Raw genomic sequence first — 13,703 nt, 5'->3', positions numbered from 1 at the left:
TCATTATTTTATCACCCTTTAAATCAAGAGGAGCCTGAATAAACCCAGGAAATACACTGAGCATAGGCAGGGAGTAAATACGTGATATGCACATGATCAGAAGCACTACAACTCACGACCTTGGACATGTATGTTCATGGAAAATGCACACACATCTGTTTTCCAGAGCAATCATAAAATACCTGAATTCAAAAAAGTTTGTAATCCCCAAACCAGTGATTTTAAACATTCTTGTTTGCTTGACTCCTCAAATAATTTTTAAGCAGCATGTATTCACTTGTATATTTTTAAATTAACACCTAAAATTACTCAATATAAGCCTAAAAGTTCTAAAGGGCATGCTTTGTAGCATATTTCAATATCAATTATTTAAATTAAATAATTACATCTCTCCTTTTTGGGATAACAGAATATAAATATCACAGTAAAAATACACATCATTAATACTGTATATGTACTCACCATCGTGAGTTTAAAAAACAAAGTTTTTTTAAAAATTTGAGACAGAGAGAGAGCAAGCATGAGTGGGGGAGGGGCAGAGAGAGAGGAAGAGAGAGAGTCCTAAGCAAGCTCTGTACTGTCAGCACAGAGCCCAACGTGGAGCTCGATCTCACAAAGCGTGAGATCATGACCTGAGCCAAAATTAAGAATTCGGTGAAAAAAGCACCAAGCTTTTGCAGATAGTCAGAAATTATGTAATGCTCATTTTAACCTTTTAGTCATATTTCCATTCCCTTTGTCCCACAGATTTTAACTTTTTTTTTTTTTAACATTTATTTACTATTGAGAGGCAAGAGAGAGACAGAGCATGAGCATGGGAGGGGCAGAGAGAGAGGGAGACACAGAATCGGAAGCAGGCTCCATGCTGTCAGCACAGAGCCCGACGCAGGGCTCGAACTCAAACTGCGAGACCATGACCTGAGCTGAAGTCGGATGCTTAACCGACTGAGACACCCAGGCACCCTGTCCCAAAGATTTTATACTAATATATTAATATTATATTTTATGTAACAGTTTCTACAACAAAAAATTTGTACAGAAATTTATTTTTTAATTTTATTTTAAGTAAGCACAAGACTGTTAAATAATTTCTTACAGATCGAGTTATTATTGTAATCATTACTGGTACACAATTGACCAAAATCTTAAATATATTATAAATTTGTTAACTTACTAAACAGGAAAGTAAATTTTTATTTGAAACACAGCTCGATAGATGGATGAGACTTTAGCTCATTAAGCAGGATGACTATTTCTTATTTCTAGAATGACAGAGGTTCAACGTCAAGTTGTATTTTAATATTCCTTTTTAAATGTATAGGTGCTATGAAGGCTGGTTCTTATAAAAACTAGAGAGGGCTAGAAGGATACATTTTACAGCAATGTAACAGAATTATTTGATGTTCCTTCTGAGAGAGAGGTCAAAAAAATCACATGGTTATCTGTAATTAAAACATAATAATAAAATATTTATAAGATAATAAGATACTTCTATAACTTTCTGTTTTGGTGATAGATAGCTACGTGATTCTTAAAATAAGCAATATATAGTGATAATACTAATTACTGTTGTTACATAAGCTAACACGACAATCCCATCGTCCCTCTTCAGTTTTGTGGAAAGCAGAGAAACAAGAACCACTGTCCAAACGACTCGACTTGCTACTCCTCAGTCACTCACTAACTACGTCAGTATCTATATTTCAGATTACATCACCATTCTTACATTTTGGAGACAATGTAGCACGGTATGATTTGGATGACTTAGGGGTTACTTTTCTTACTCAGGTGTGGAACAAAAACACTCAGGAAGGCCACGGGAGGATGGCCTGTACGTCCCATTGTGAACAGAAATGGCTTTCGGAAGGAACATGTCTCGAGCCGGACAGTGTATCTCTCACACTGTTGCTCTCATACCCTAGGCAGTGTCGGGTACCCTGAGGATACAAGTACAATATGTAGGCTGCGGCCTAAGAAGCTTATGACATAAGAATATAGAAATAAACATCGGCAGCACGGGGAAGAGGGTATAAATATTCCAAAAGAATCTAATTTTGAAAACTGACTAGAAATAAGAGATTTTGGGTAGTGATCAGATATAGGACAAAATACATGCAAATTAGGACTTTCTCAACATAAAAATAAGCACTCCAAAATAGAAATGGGAAAGTACATTCCATTCACCCAGCAAACCAAAATTATAAAGTACTTAGGAATAAATTTAACAAGAAAGGCACAGACACTATGAAATCTTAGGAATGACAGAAAAATGCCTCAGCAAATGGAAAGCATAAAATGGAAAGATTATCATAAACATGCCAAATTAGTTAATTTATATGTTATTGTGATTAATATCCCAAGTCATAGAATTACTCTAAGTTCATAGCATTATTTTTTGGAATTGCACATTGCATACTGCAGACCCCCTTATCCACAGTTTTCCTGTTTCACAATTGCCTGCGGTTAACCACAGCCCAGAAGTGGCTCATCCTCCTTCTGATTTACTGTCGGAAGGTCAGAAGAAGCCTAATGCCACCTCACAACTGTGTCAATCACCTCACTGCATCTCATGTGGGCATCTCATCACCTCCCATCATCACAAGAAGGGGGAGAAAAGTACAAGATATTTTAAGAGACAGAGAAACCACATTCATAGGACCTTTATTATAGCACGTCGTTGTAATTTTTCTATTTTACTATTGCTAATCTCTTACTGTGCCTAATTTATAAAGTAAACTTGATCACAGGTATGTATGTATAGGAAAAAAACATAGTTTATATGAGGTTCAGTACTATCCATGGTTGCAGGCATCCACGGGGATCATGGAACTTAGCCCTCACGGATAAGGGGGGACTAAGTCTGCATGAAAAACAAGACCAACAGACAAATGATTCATGTAGAAAAAAAAACTGTAGCCCGAATGACAAAGTCCTCAATGTACAAAGTGCTTCTACAAATGGAAAAGGCAACAAATACTCCAATAGAAAAAAATCGACCAATGAAATGAAGAAAGTTTTCAGAAAAGATAAAAGACAAAACTCCAGCAATTCTATCAAGAAATCTTTAAGTCACTAACTGACAGGGGCAACACAATCCAAATAAAAAGGAGATATAACCAACCCTAACACATGCAAATACTCTAACACTAACAGTGGTGAGGAACATATATGATGCAGAGAGCTACAAGTGGGAGAGTGCTTATGGTGGGCAGTATATGTATATGTGGTGGGCACTGTATACAGTGGGGAGAGTGCATGCTGGGAAGTGTATACAGTGGGGAGAGTGCATGCTGGGAAGTGTATACAGTGGGCAATGGCTGATGAGACTCTGTAGTAGTAAAAACTTAAAAAACAATCTACCTAATCTGTTGAAATTTAAAAAATATGTCCTTTGACTTACTATATCCATTCCTGGTAATTATCTCCAAAAATAAATAAAGAAATAAATGAAAGTACCAATATGTAGACACACAAATTTACAAAGATGTAAATTGTGGAGATGGTTGGCATGGGAAAAAAACTGAAATAATGTTAATACCTATCAGTAGGAGAGCAGCTGAATAAATATGTTTTTTGCCCCATGGAATATTAAAAGGCCATTAAAAAGAATTAATTAGAGCTGCACCAGTTGATTCAGATGTTTCCATGAGGTGTTTTTCAGCAAAATAAATAAAACCCACAAGCAAGATAGAGTAAAACATGTATAATATGGCAGCATTTTTACGAGACAAAATATTCTTTCCATGTGTATATATGTTCTTATACATGTGCCTGTGAGTAGGACTATCAAAGAAAGATATATGTGGAGAGAAATACAGATGTCTATACCGCATGTTGTCAACATAGATTTCCTGAAATGAGTATGGGAGAGGGCACCATGTGAGTTAGGAGGTGAAATGAAGGAAAGGCAGCAACTCATAAAAGAAAAAGAAAATAATGCATCAAAAACCATCTGTTATGCATTTATATAAAATTATATATGTGAAGATGTGTAATTAAGAATTAAGATTCTGTTTTTTAATAAAAAACTTATTTTTTATAGGTCAGATTTAATTTTATTAAAAAAAATATTTATTTGTTTTTGAGTGAGAGACAGCATGAGCAGGGGAGGGGCAGAGAGAAGGAGAGAGAATCCCAAGCAGGCTCCACGCTGTCAGTGCAGAGCCTGATGCAGGGCTTGAACTCACCAATTGTGAGATCATGACCTGAGCCACAACCAAGAGTCAGATGTTTAACTGACTGAGCCACCCAGGTAGGTGCCCTGAGATTTAATTTTTTTAATGTTTAGTTATTTATTTTTGAGAGAGAGAGAGAGAGCAAGAGAGAACAGGGGAGGGGCAGAGACAGAGGAGACAGAATCCCAAGCAGGCTCCATGCTGTCAGTGCAGAGCCTGACGCAGGGCTTGCGCCCAAGAACTGCAAGATCGTGACCTGGGCAGAAATCAAGTCAGAGGCTTAACTGACGGAGCCACCTAGGTGCCCTCATAAGATTTTTACACATGCATCTTACAGACATGTATTTTCCTAGTGAGGAAACTTCAGAAACATCATGTATTTTAAGACATAACTACAGAGGTCAAATTTTATGCAATCACTCAGCTTTAAAATAAAAATAGATTCCAGTGCCCACATCTTGTTACTCACTGGAAATGTGAGTGTACACAAATTAATCACCTGAACATGAATCAGAAATAGACCATCCCTATTGAAAGAAGAATACGGCATCCCAGGAGACAAAGGAACAGCCAGGTCACACAGTAAGAGTGGGTAATAAAGGACAGGTTTGGTTCCTGAGTGTCTTCCAGGGAGGGGACGTGTAGGCAAGCTAACGGCACAGCCAGGAGCCAGCATGAGGGCGGAGACTGCGTGTGGGTCCGCAGGTGAAGGGGCGGTGGATACAGAGCCTGAAGGAGGGGCCATCCTCCTGCCCTCTAGAGCCTTTGACACTTGTACTCCTCCTCCCAGACCTTATCACATGCTTCCTTCCGGTGATGGCAGTTACTTCTCCCCATGTGACACCTCCTGTACCAGACTGAAAGTTCTTCACGGACAGGATGTAAGGTAGATTCATCTTTGTACTCACAAAAGCCACTGCACAATGCTCTTGAATAATAGTGGATCATTATATGAAACATCACCTCCTTTACCATATTGCTAGGTACTGTTACCCTCTGTGCCCATAGAGCAGAATTCCAAGAGTGACTGTCATACAAACGATGAATGGAAAGAGGGATGGAGGCCAGAGCCTGGTGCTTTAAACATTTAGTCTAGTTTAAAACCAGCCTTAGGAAATCCTGAGCTCCTAAGAATATATGGCTTAGATCAATATTCAGAATATAAATCTATGAGTATACAAGAAAAATGGCTTATTTTGTTCCTATTTCAAATCAGCAGGATAGCAGTCTTTGGAAGAAATGACAAAATAAATGAGAAAATTTTTAAAGATAAATCTTTGTAAATTAGAGAAAGCCTCTTCTGAATGAGAAGAAGCTTTCACAAGTTACAGTCATGAGAATACCTTTGTATTTAGAGGAGTCTGAGCATTTATTTTTCTCTTCAACACATTTTAGTTCTATTTGATACTAAAGTTTAACAACTGTTAATTATAATCATATTTGAATTACGACAAAAATATTTACTTTGGGAGCCAGAGTTCAGCGGGACTTGTGCAGATGACTGCTGTGGTCTTGACAATGGTTTCGGAGGTAATTCTTTAGCCTGGGAGGGACAAAAAAATGCACATAATTTTAAAATACTTTATTATCATGGAGCATGTGAGGCTTTTCTCTTCTGGAGAATGTATGTGGCCTATTTTCCCCCATGCACTTATTAACGAAGCACCCTACGCGAGCACAGGTAGTGTGCTTCGGGCCACGCTCAGTTGAAACGGACGCCACATGCAGGGGTTGACAGTGGGTGCCCTTCTGTACCTCGCCTCATCCAGGCACCGCTGACAACCTACGCGGGCACAGCCACCTGGTGACTGGCTCGGCAGCCCCTGGGAGGCCGTGACAACGTAGGCTTGCTGTGGCGGCTTTCGTGCCCTGTGATGGGGATCAAGCGACTCCGAAGGGTGTCGTGGAACTTGGTGCGCACGATCGATGCTCGGAGGCCTGAGACCTGTGTGTCAGCAGCTACCGTTAGCACGGCTACTGGTACAAAGTCCTCTCCTCAGAGATGCAAGTATGGAAAACAACCTATGTTTCTCCTCGAGGTTTGTACAGGTGACACATCACAGGTGTATGCCATTTTCACAAGGACTTTACGCAAATGACAGTATAAGGGAAGTGGAGTCGGTTATCAGGAACCTGATTTCAAGGGCAGAATATGCTATTTCCTGTGACTGCTAAGAGACACACAAAAAAACCACGCATTACAGCAGGCTTCCTCTGTTGCTTTGCTGCTTTTCTTGCGTTGATTCGCTGTCCTTCATTTTCATACTTTTCAGTAAAGGAATCGAGAATCTCATAGAGATCTTCCGCTTGAGCAGGCCGCGGCATGTCTCCAAATAAAATGTCATAAGCTCGGATGTCTTGACAATAAAACCTAATAAGGAATATCAAATTAAGAACATTTATAGACATAGAGCTTTCCTAGAGCTAAAAGTAGGACACATACCTGTGTGTAGGGATAAACTCACATCTAATACTTCATATATACTATTTTTCCAACACTAACTACAAGCTATAACCCGTTAAGCCTCTAAATTCACTCCCCCAAGATCATCTGTAGAGCCAATCACCATAAATAGTCTGATACACATACTCTTTCTCCAATAATATAAAAATCAAATCACATATACAAACACATCTATATAAACACATGTATGCAAATACATCTACGCTTCTGCAAATATACCTACAAGCATATTCATTTTTACAGGCTTTTATTTTGTAAGTTTCTTACAAAAATGGGGCCAACAAATACGGCTTTGTAATTCCTTTAAAACTGTTTATTTGCATCAAAACTATATAAAGATTTGCCTTACAAGCCCTGCAATTAATTAAGAAGTATGTTTGTTTAGTTTATCCAGATTTACGTGAACTTTAGTGAGAAAGTCTTCTGAAGGCCTGAAATCAGAAGTTTCTAAAAGAATCCTTCAAAAACGAGAAGTAGAAACATCTCTCTTGACTTTATAAGACACAGAGCTCTGCAAATCCTTATTTTTCCCCACTCCTCCTATTTTCCAGTTTCTGTGGCTTACACTGAATATTGTCACATGTGCTTATTAACTCTTTAAAAATTTTGTTTAATGTTTATTTCTTGAGAGACAGAGAGAGACAGAGTGCAAGTGGGGAAGGGACAGAGAGAGAGAGGGAGACACAGAATCCAAAGCAGACTCCAGGCTCTGAGCTGTCAGCACAGAGCCCAGCGCGGGGCTCGAACCCACGGACCATGAGATCATGACCTGAGCCAAAGTTGGCTGTTCAACTGAGCCAGCCAGGTGCCCCAGTGTGCTAACAAACTCTTGAGTGAACAGTAAATTTTGTGCAGATTTTCCCTGGAAAGCAGGCAGATGAGGTTGGGGGGCAGGGGTTCCTCTGCTGTAACCACACAGCACTGTCGGCTACTGCCAAGCTCCCAGCTAGTGGGATCTCTGCCTGCCATGTTCTGAAGGAAGTTTCTCTTGTCAGTCAACCTTTTATCTTCCTCTGAGAAGCCAGACATGTTTTAGTGGTGATGTAGAGAAGCAGTTTGGGGAAAACTTAGCCAGATGCCAGTTTAAAGTACAAGTTCTTCTCCACCTGTCAAAATACTTCTAAATCCGTTTTTTAAAAATCAAAATTGATCTCCGTTTTATGGAAAAACAACAAAGGCAGAGAATCATAATAGACAGCCTCTCATAATGAGGAATATTTTGATTGACCTACAAGTTGTAACTTAGGTACTTTTACAGATGTTTGAAAAATATACTGAATATGATACAGCCAACTAATACAATATTATGTAGCCATTAACTTACACTTACGATTCTTGCAATGCTGGATGGAAAAAAGGATTTACAATTCTATCTATTATGATTACAATCATATGTGGCAAAACAAGGGAAGTTATGCTTAGGAAAACATTGTCGGGCAATAAAGCAAACTGAGCAGTGTTAATCTCAAAGGGGTAGAATGGGATTTTTTTCCTTCCTTATAATTTTTTGTGTGTATTTTCTAGATTTTGTCTAAGTACATATTGCTTTATATTGAATCTTTAAATAAAGAAATAGTTAGAGTCAAATGTTGCATATTCTTAAAATATGTTCTTAAAAAAAGAATATACGAAATTACTCTGTAAACTCCAAAGAACTATGTGAATCTATGACGTACTATTTTTCTCATCACACTTTCCTCAAATTAAAATTATTTGGCTTGCACTTACTTTCGATTAGTTTCTTTCCTTTCAATCAAACAACTGCCTTCTAGAGATACGCCAGCAAAGAGTCCTCTAGATTTGCAGTACGTGAAGACGGCAGCGGAGCTCCGTAGGGCAACATTTCCTTCCAAATTCCTGTGAAATACAAGGTTTTGCAGGAGAGAACCAGACTCGCAAGAGGATCGATCCTAAAGACGACTATCTGAACAGCACTGCACTTCTCCCTCCAAAGAGTGACATCGTTCTAATCTCAGGCCACTTGTTTTCATTCATTACTTCCTATTGGCCTGAGCTAGATGTGTTTAGAGTGGTCTAGAGCAAGGACAGGGCAGGGGAAGGACTTGTTATTTAAAACCATTAAAAAATGATGTGGTAATACAGAGGACCGCCTTGTACCCAATTCATGGAAAGCTGATAATTACCAACCTTGTCTTCCTTTCTTAAAACAGCAACGTACATTTCAAGAGTCCTAAAGACTGTGGGTTCTTTTTACACTGACTATTTTCATGGAATTTAGAAACGTTTTCAGAGGATTGTACTGTGTTAGCTTTTGTAAACAGTCTGAGCTTTCAGAATTTCTAAATTGCTCAGTTGACCCCAGAATAGTTGTTTGTTAACCGAGAGGGAAAATGCAGCATATATACTGTAAACATCACGCCAGTGAGACACTTTCATTTTAAGTTTTCACTAGTTTGAAGACAAGTTTTGTTTTCTTTCTTGATCAATACTGTCTTTTATCAGTTAATTCAATTTGACCTGGCTCCTTCAAAGCTGAAAGGTACATTTTATGTTCAATTCCAGTAGATACGATGGCCTTCATTTCTGAAATATTTAGTTTCCTTTTGTGTGTTCTAGTTTTAAATTTTCTCATTTTATCACACTGCCTATGTTTTCTATTTCTTACTTCTAAAGAGCCTCAAACCCTCTGGGACATATGTAAATCATGAATCAGTTTCATTTCAATTCAAAGTTCCTCCTAATGCAAAACTGTATAGTTTTTAAGCCATTACTCTCCAACAGCTGTTCAGAAACTATGTTGCAGTACTCACCTTCCCAGGGGCCCAACTGCCACAGTAAAATTCCCTCCAAGTGTCAGGTTACCACCTTTTGCAAAAGCTTCTACTGCTCTGTCATAATTCAAAATTATTACCAAATCTGATACCTGAAAATAAAAAAAGCCCATTCATTTAAGAATAATTGTCTAAATATCATTTAAAATATATGTTGATTAGAACTCAAATATACACCATATAATGCAGCAAGAATTTCAATGTAGACAATGAAAGCATATGAAGGAAGGGTCATTGTTGTTTTGAGCTGAGGATTCACACAAGGGACATTTGCACAGGTCAGTGTGGCAGACACCCCTGACCATGTGCTGTGGGGCTCCATACAAACCTCCCCGGTCCACCCGACAAGCTGGTAATGCAGGTGACGACAAAGGTCTAGTAAGGTTAAGAGGACTGTCACAGTGATAGCCAGAACACATCAAACATAGGTAGAACAGAAAGATCGAAAGTCCTCTTTTAAACTAAACACATCAAGAAAGCCAAACAAAGACCACACAGCTAACAGTGAGGGCAGAAGGTCAAGGGTTCTCAATGACGTTTGCACCCTGAAATCCCTGGCAAGGCCACATGCCTACCACCAGTAAACTGCACGTCCGCTTTCTTTTTGGCCTCAGAATTCGAAATGCCAGAAGGAAACTAGTTAACCATCAGTTAGTGCCTCCTACAGAGTTAGTTCTCTAAGGGCAAAAATTAGAACGTGAGACAGCTCAAGACATGCCTACAAGGACGGCATTTGGTTTTCAAGTTTGCCGGAGCTGTATGCAAGCCCCATGAGAGCCCAGAAATACAGAGAGCCCTCAGGGGACACAGCCCTTGGGGGACACAGCCTTCCAGGGACAAAGCCCTCTGGGAGAACAGCCCCCTGGGGGACAGAGCCCTCTGGGGGACACAGCCCTCTGGGGACACAGCCCTGGGGGGACACAGCCCTGGGGGGGACACAGCCCTGAGGGGACACAGCCCTGGGGGGGACACAGCCCTCCAGGAACATAGCTCTGGGGGTGGGGGGGGACACAGCCCTCAGGGGACACAGCTCTCTGGGGACACAGCCCTCAGGGGACAAAGCCCTCTGGGACACAGCCCTCAGCCTCAACATTCAAACCGAGTGTTGACATTCTGCATGCCAAGACACCTTCCACCCCTTACACCACTGGGCCCTTCTCTGCACATTGACTTTAGTGGGCTCAGAAGTTGAGCCTAGCCTCTAACAGTAATTTTTCCTTAGCTTACACCTGGACACCCTCCTCATTATTAAAGTAAAAGAGCTCATCCAAACTCTCTCTGGAAAAGCTAAATCATTTCTCTCAAATCACACTATTGGGTGAAAGCAAGACTGATCAGAGTTGGCCCATGGTGAACTCTGGCCTTTGCTATAACACACAGTTGAGTGATCCATATATGGGTGTTTTCAGAGCTTTGGGCTTTGTTACGACTGTCCTGAAAAGAAAATACTAATAGTCTTTAAACCAAGTCTTTGCATTATCTTTCCTTAGACCATTGACTTTCAGATCGTTTTTGTTTTTAATGAATTGTGTGTGAATTATAAAACATTGGAAATTCTCTGTAGTTTACATACTTGAATCAGTACTATAATCTTAGTGTTAACTAATGTCTGAGCTAAGGAAGGCCACCAGATCCTGTCAGAAGATGACCTAGTCCCTAACTTCATATACCTTCAGAACCTTAACCTGGTCTGGATTCCAAAACAGAGCATAAATCTAAAGTTCCTGCAGATCACATTCATATTTCACATGTACTAAAGATGTTATCGCCTACAGGAGGCAGCGTGGTGGGCTGAGAGATCACAGAGTGTCCTGGATGCAAGAGATCTGCTCTGGCTCCCCCTGCTGTGGTTGGTGCCGTTGGCTCCCTCAGCCCTGTACCAGAGGCACACCACCTGCTGCCCGCGGACGGAAAGAGTGGTGGTGCCCAGACGCCACCCCGCTTGCCTCGAGGCTTAGCAAGGCTGTTATGTGGTTTGCCTTCTGCTGTTGTCAGACCAGGTTGAGTTTACCTGGGATCATCCCTTGCTCCAACTCTACCCTTTCTCTGTCCTGCTTCCTTAGTCCCTTACGGTTTCAGCCCTGAGAACATTTGCTCAAGAAATCACATGTACCCCAAGCCCTGTCTCAGGCTCTATATCTAGTGAACCCAACCAAGGACAACCATACCCTAGCTGTGTGATCTTAGGCAAGATGCTTAATGTCTCCGTATATTGAATATACTCACGTGTGCCCTGCCTACCTGGCCTAAAATCCATGGGAAATTATGTAGACAGAAGTCACAGTCAGGAACAGACAGGGTACTACAAGTGATGAGACCCAGGGCTGACTTCTCACCTGATTATCCATGGAACCAAGAACACATAGTCCTTCTACCTATGGACAGAGGCTTGAACACCAGGACCGCTAAGAAACACTGCACCCAATGCCACAAACAGCCTGCTGAGTGGTTTCAGGGCCAGAACCCTCCATTTGAATGGCCAGTCTGTCACTGTCTGGCTACCTCCTACTGGGGAACTCACATCACCCAGTTCTTTCATGTGCGAAATGAGAGCAGTGATAACCGTTCTCCATGGCTATGGGATGGAACTGATTCCATAAGAATATATGCAAAAGTTTTACAAAAATCTTAACTGCTATTGTTCGTCCATTCTAAAATGGAATGGCAGATAATTACATTATTCAACAAATATTTACTAGCATAAATTGATTATGTGAGTGCTCTCTGTGTCCTTGAAAACTTAAGATAAAGAAATTGAGACTCACTCTGGGTTTCTACTTTGTGCTCAATACTTGGCCAATCTGAGGACTAGGCATGAAGAGAGAACATCTATGCCCTCAAGGTACTCACAATCTACATTAAGGTCCAGATAAGAAAACCAACAGGGTAACACCTGTGTGGAACATTCTGTCAAGTTGGGAACCTGCTGCTGGAAAGAAGAATGCCAGAAGAGGAACCTGAATCAGCCCTAGGTGGTTGGGGACTAATTTCTCTCCATAACTGAGGGTGTCTATCTGGCTCGCCATTGGCCACAGGTCTGCTGCCTTTTTACTGGAAGCCAGGGCCGCTGCTGACAAGAACGGTCCTGCTTCACAAGAGCTGCTGTATCAAGGGAACCTCTGCTTCCTCGCTCACTCGAAGTGGGCTGGAGAGCTCTGTGAGAGCAGCAGCAGAAAACTCGCGCTCATGATAAAGTCTGAGAATGCTCTGTGGAGAAGCACAAGACTTCTTGCCAACGTTGAAAAGGAACTGACTGCTTGCACATTATGATTACCCTCTGGGACACATCTGTGGGCCTCAGGGAGGCAAAGTCAGGTTGTGTTTAAGAAGTATAAAGCCAGTCTTTCTAACCCCTAGGCAATTCCTCTAATCTCTACTTGAAATAGGCATTTTAAAAAGCTAATGATTTTCCTCCATGTATGCTAGTTAAATGAAAGTCCAGGGTTAATTTCTTCTATATGCCATGAGGGTAAGATCAAAAGTTTCTATAAATCACAAGCACAAGTAAGTATTGCAAAGGTAAAGAGGACATTCACAATAAAAATTATAATAGTTTATGCCATTCTAAATGCACTCACTTAATAAGCCAAGAGGGAAGGCTACTGTTGACTCTATTTTACAAGTAAAAAATCGCAGATCCTGGGAGAAGAGGGCCGCTCAGTGCACAGGGCTGCAGGTGCTCCCGGGTCTGGTACAGTCTCTGCTCTTACAGCCCAACCACTACCCCACACTGTCTTTGGAAGATAATCGAGTATATCTCTATAAAATGTTGACTCTGAATCTTTCTATTTCACGTGCTAATGATAGGATTACACGTTACTACACTTGTTTTCAAGGCTGTTAACATGCCCAAAACTGGATATTCCAAGGAGCCATCACGGGGAGTCCCATTTTCACATTTTCAGTTTTTCATATGCTAAACTTCCTGCAGTCACCCTTACTTCATCTCTCATCAGCTTGGAAACAAATGCTGTTTGAGGCCCAGAGCACCACCCAGCTTCCAGTGGAGGGAGAGGGGTGACGAGGCGGGGGGGGGAGGGGGGGCACTCACACCACCAGCTGAGCATCATCCATGCAGAGAGCACCGCCTGTCGGCAAGGAGGTGCAGGCAGGGATGAAAATGTACTGCCCACACAGGGCGATGCTTTGTATGGCTTTGGTCTGGTTGAATATCCAACAAAAAGGCAGTTACGATAGGGAAAGCTAAAATATATATCTCTTTTTATAATACAGATTAATGGAACAGGGAGTAAAGAAGGTCACATAAAGGTG

At 40.9% G+C, this 13,703-nt stretch overlaps 1 protein-coding gene across 2 annotated transcripts in view; it reads right to left on the bottom strand.

The window, feature by feature from the left end:
- Positions 1–13,703, bottom strand: part of SH3YL1 (SH3 and SYLF domain containing 1) — a 40,405-nt gene that overhangs the window by 7,552 nt on the left and 19,150 nt on the right. For both annotated transcript variants that reach the window (XM_049652619.1, XM_049652618.1), the window contains exons 5-8: positions 9,411–9,523; positions 8,368–8,496; positions 6,378–6,546; positions 5,640–5,718 (exon numbers count right to left, since the gene is read on the bottom strand). In XM_049652619.1, the coding sequence (XP_049508576.1) occupies positions 5,640–5,718; positions 6,378–6,546; positions 8,368–8,496; positions 9,411–9,523 (490 nt within the window). The remainder of the gene's footprint in view (positions 1–5,639; positions 5,719–6,377; positions 6,547–8,367; positions 8,497–9,410; positions 9,524–13,703) is intronic.

Source organism: Panthera uncia (assembly GCF_023721935.1).
Source record: "Panthera uncia isolate 11264 chromosome A3 unlocalized genomic scaffold, Puncia_PCG_1.0 HiC_scaffold_12, whole genome shotgun sequence".
NCBI classification, from domain to species: domain Eukaryota; kingdom Metazoa; phylum Chordata; class Mammalia; order Carnivora; family Felidae; genus Panthera; species Panthera uncia.
This window is presented reverse-complemented; position numbering and strand designations above follow the sequence as displayed.